This window comes from Microtus ochrogaster, chromosome 2, assembly GCF_000317375.1.
Source record: "Microtus ochrogaster isolate Prairie Vole_2 chromosome 2, MicOch1.0, whole genome shotgun sequence".
NCBI classification, from domain to species: Eukaryota; Metazoa; Chordata; class Mammalia; order Rodentia; family Cricetidae; genus Microtus; species Microtus ochrogaster.
Genome location: NC_022010.1, coordinates 5,932,866 through 5,935,650, shown reverse-complemented (window position 1 = coordinate 5,935,650; position 2,785 = coordinate 5,932,866). Strand labels below are relative to the sequence as shown.

General features: G+C 47.0%; 1 protein-coding gene across 5 annotated transcripts in view; it reads right to left on the bottom strand.

The window, feature by feature from the left end:
- Nucleotides 1-2,785, bottom strand: part of Cit (citron rho-interacting serine/threonine kinase) — a 167,977-nt gene that overhangs the window by 39,232 nt on the left and 125,960 nt on the right. For all 5 annotated transcript variants that reach the window (XM_026784008.1, XM_026784014.1, XM_026784016.1 and 2 more), the window contains 2 exons: nt 1,485-1,682; nt 504-697 (listed from right to left, as the gene is read on the bottom strand). In XM_026784008.1, the coding sequence (XP_026639809.1) occupies nt 504-697; nt 1,485-1,682 (392 nt within the window). The remainder of the gene's footprint in view (nt 1-503; nt 698-1,484; nt 1,683-2,785) is intronic.

The window sequence follows — 2,785 nt, the reverse complement described above, 5'->3', positions numbered from 1 at the left end:
AAACCCTGTCTCGAAAAAAACCAAAAAAAAAAAAAAAAAAACCAGGCAAATGCGCCCTATCCTATAATACGAAGCACCCCATACACACATAATGAGGGAATGCCCAGGCAATCCAAGGCATCAGCGCTCTAGAGCAGAAGGAAGTGAAAGAGTCCTCATGACCAGGATTCAGATGGTGGCGACCTCACTACTAAGGTGACACGGTTGGGATAAGAATCTTGGGAAGGCTATTTCTACAGAAAAGCATGGGCATTTTTTATCAGCCTTGTTCTGGGCCTCTGCACAACCACAGGATTCATGTGACATTTGCCAGATTTTCAGCCAGGATGTCCACCCCTCCTTGGCTCGCCTGAGACTATGCTGGTCATTGCTCTGAATGTCCTGCATCCAGGGAGACAGTGTGGTCTCAGGACACTGGGACAGTTGGTGGCCTTGTTCAATGCTCTGGGGGGATTCAGGTGTGATCACCTGGCACTGGCTCTCTACGAAAGGGGAAGTCCCACCTGCTCTGCTTCTCAGTGTCCAGCATCCTCTGCAACTCTCGAACGCGACACTCAAACTGGGACTTCTCGTCCCCGAGGACGCTCCTCCAGGCCTCCCACTGACGTTCTTTCTCCAGCAGCTCATCGTTTAGCGCCTCCAGATCCATGACCTGCTCCTCCAGCATGGTGCACGTGGTCTTCAGAGCCTCCATCGTCTGCAAGTCAGGCAGGGAGCCCTGGAGGTGACTTTTGTCAAAGAGCTTCAGAAGAGCAGAAGTTCCTAACCACAGACTCACAGACAGGTCGTTTCTCTATCCCACAGCCCAAGGGGACCAGATGACAACAGACCAAAGGCCTTCTATCCACACTACCATCTGAGAGGTATGACCCGAGGTGGGGGGGGGGGCGCACAACGACACCTATAATCCCAGCACCCAGGAGAAAGAAGGTCAACAGTCTGACTGTCAGTCTCTGCCACACTAGTAAGTTCTGGCTAGGTAGGGCTACACAGTGAGAGCCCATCTTTAAAAACCAATCTATCCACTTCTAAAGATTTCTTATTGTTATTTTTATTTGTGTGTGTATATGTGTGTATGCCACATGTGTCCAGGTGCCTACAGGGCGTGTATGTGTGAGAGTATATATATGTGTGAGTGTGTGTTCCAGTCACACTTCTACAGCTACCTACGGGTGCTGTTAGATGATACCAGATCCCCTGGAACTGGAGGTTATAGGCTGTTGTGAGCCACCATGTGGGTGCTGGGAACTGAACTCACAAACTCTGGAAAAGCAGTAAGCACTCTTAACCCCAGTACCCATTTTTAAAAGCCATTTTAAAAAACCATAATCTAGGATTTATTTAAAAACTATAAACCAGGATTGACAAGAAGCCTGCTTGCAGGAGCCTTCTTGGTCTTGGACCCCCTCAGAGAGAACACTCCAGACCCTTCCAAATCCCTCTGAGGGTCATCCAGGACCCAAGGGCCCGGTCTCTCCTCTTACTTGCTTCTGGCTGGTGAGCTGCATCTCCCTCTCGGTGATCTCACGGCGGAGATGGTCCACCTCGCTTCGCAGCTGCACAATCTCATCGTTGGCACCAGAGGCCTCATCAAGTTGTTTGGATAAATAGAAGTTTTGGTTGTTGAGTTCAGCGTTGTCCTCGGTCAGCTGGTTCAGCTGCTCCTCCAGGTCAGTGATGACCTATGGGGTGGGGGTGGGGTGGCAAGAGAGGACTTAGGTATCAAGAAAGGTCAGTGGTTCTGAAAGCTGCAGCGGGATAGTGTCACATGGCATGACAATGGGAACCGACATGCAGGTATGTGACTTGATGCCCAGCTCAGGCTCCCGCACCGGCTCCTTAGTTAGAGCAGGCATTCTGAGGGAAGGCGTCTCCTTTCTCTCTCACTTACGATACATCTGGAAAACATGGCAAGAGCCAATCACAACCAAGCGCTAAATGGATGGGCCAGCTGGAATGAGATCCGGTTAATAGCAGAAGGGGACACAGGCCAAGGAGAGAGGTCTGTCTGAGACTGCAATCATCTGATTAAACCGAAATCAACCTTGACACCACCTACAGAACACTGCTGCTGCACACAGCCACGGTCTTAGGAAGCCAAATAAAGTTTTATCAGGGAAGAATCACAATGAAAAGCATCATTTAAATAAAAGCACAGGCAGGGAATTTAATTCTGTGTAACAAAGATGGGGAAGAAATCTTAAGAGAAGCCTGGCTAATTCTGAGGATACAATACCACATCATGATGCAGCTTAATGGGTTCTGCTACACAGTGAGTTCTCCAAGTCTATGAAATTGTCATTCTATTGAGAGAGATTTAATCTGGTTTTACTAAATTATTTCCCTGTTCAATGGCAGAACAACTTCCATTTCAGTGCGTTTAGCTTGCCTGTTCTCTTTGCTGAGGCTTAGCATCAGTGCTTGTAGAGAACATTTATATAAAATACTTTCGAAGTTTAAGGGTAATTTTCTCATAATAGTTAGAATACGGCACGTGGGACATAAATTAAATTTTATGTAACAAAAAGAAGTAAATTAAAAGGAAACATCTTTAAGCCTGCAGTTATTAACTGTTTCGGGCTTCTGCGCCTACAACAGACATACTTTTGTGACCTGTTAGCATTGCTAGCATGCCTAACCCCTTATCTCAACTGTCTTGATCAATTTAAAAATATAACAGATCTCTGTGAGTTCGAGGCCAGCCTGGTCTACAAGAGCTAGTGCCAGGACAGGAACCAAAAACTACGGAGAAACCCTGTCTCGAAAAATCAAAAAAAAAAAAAAA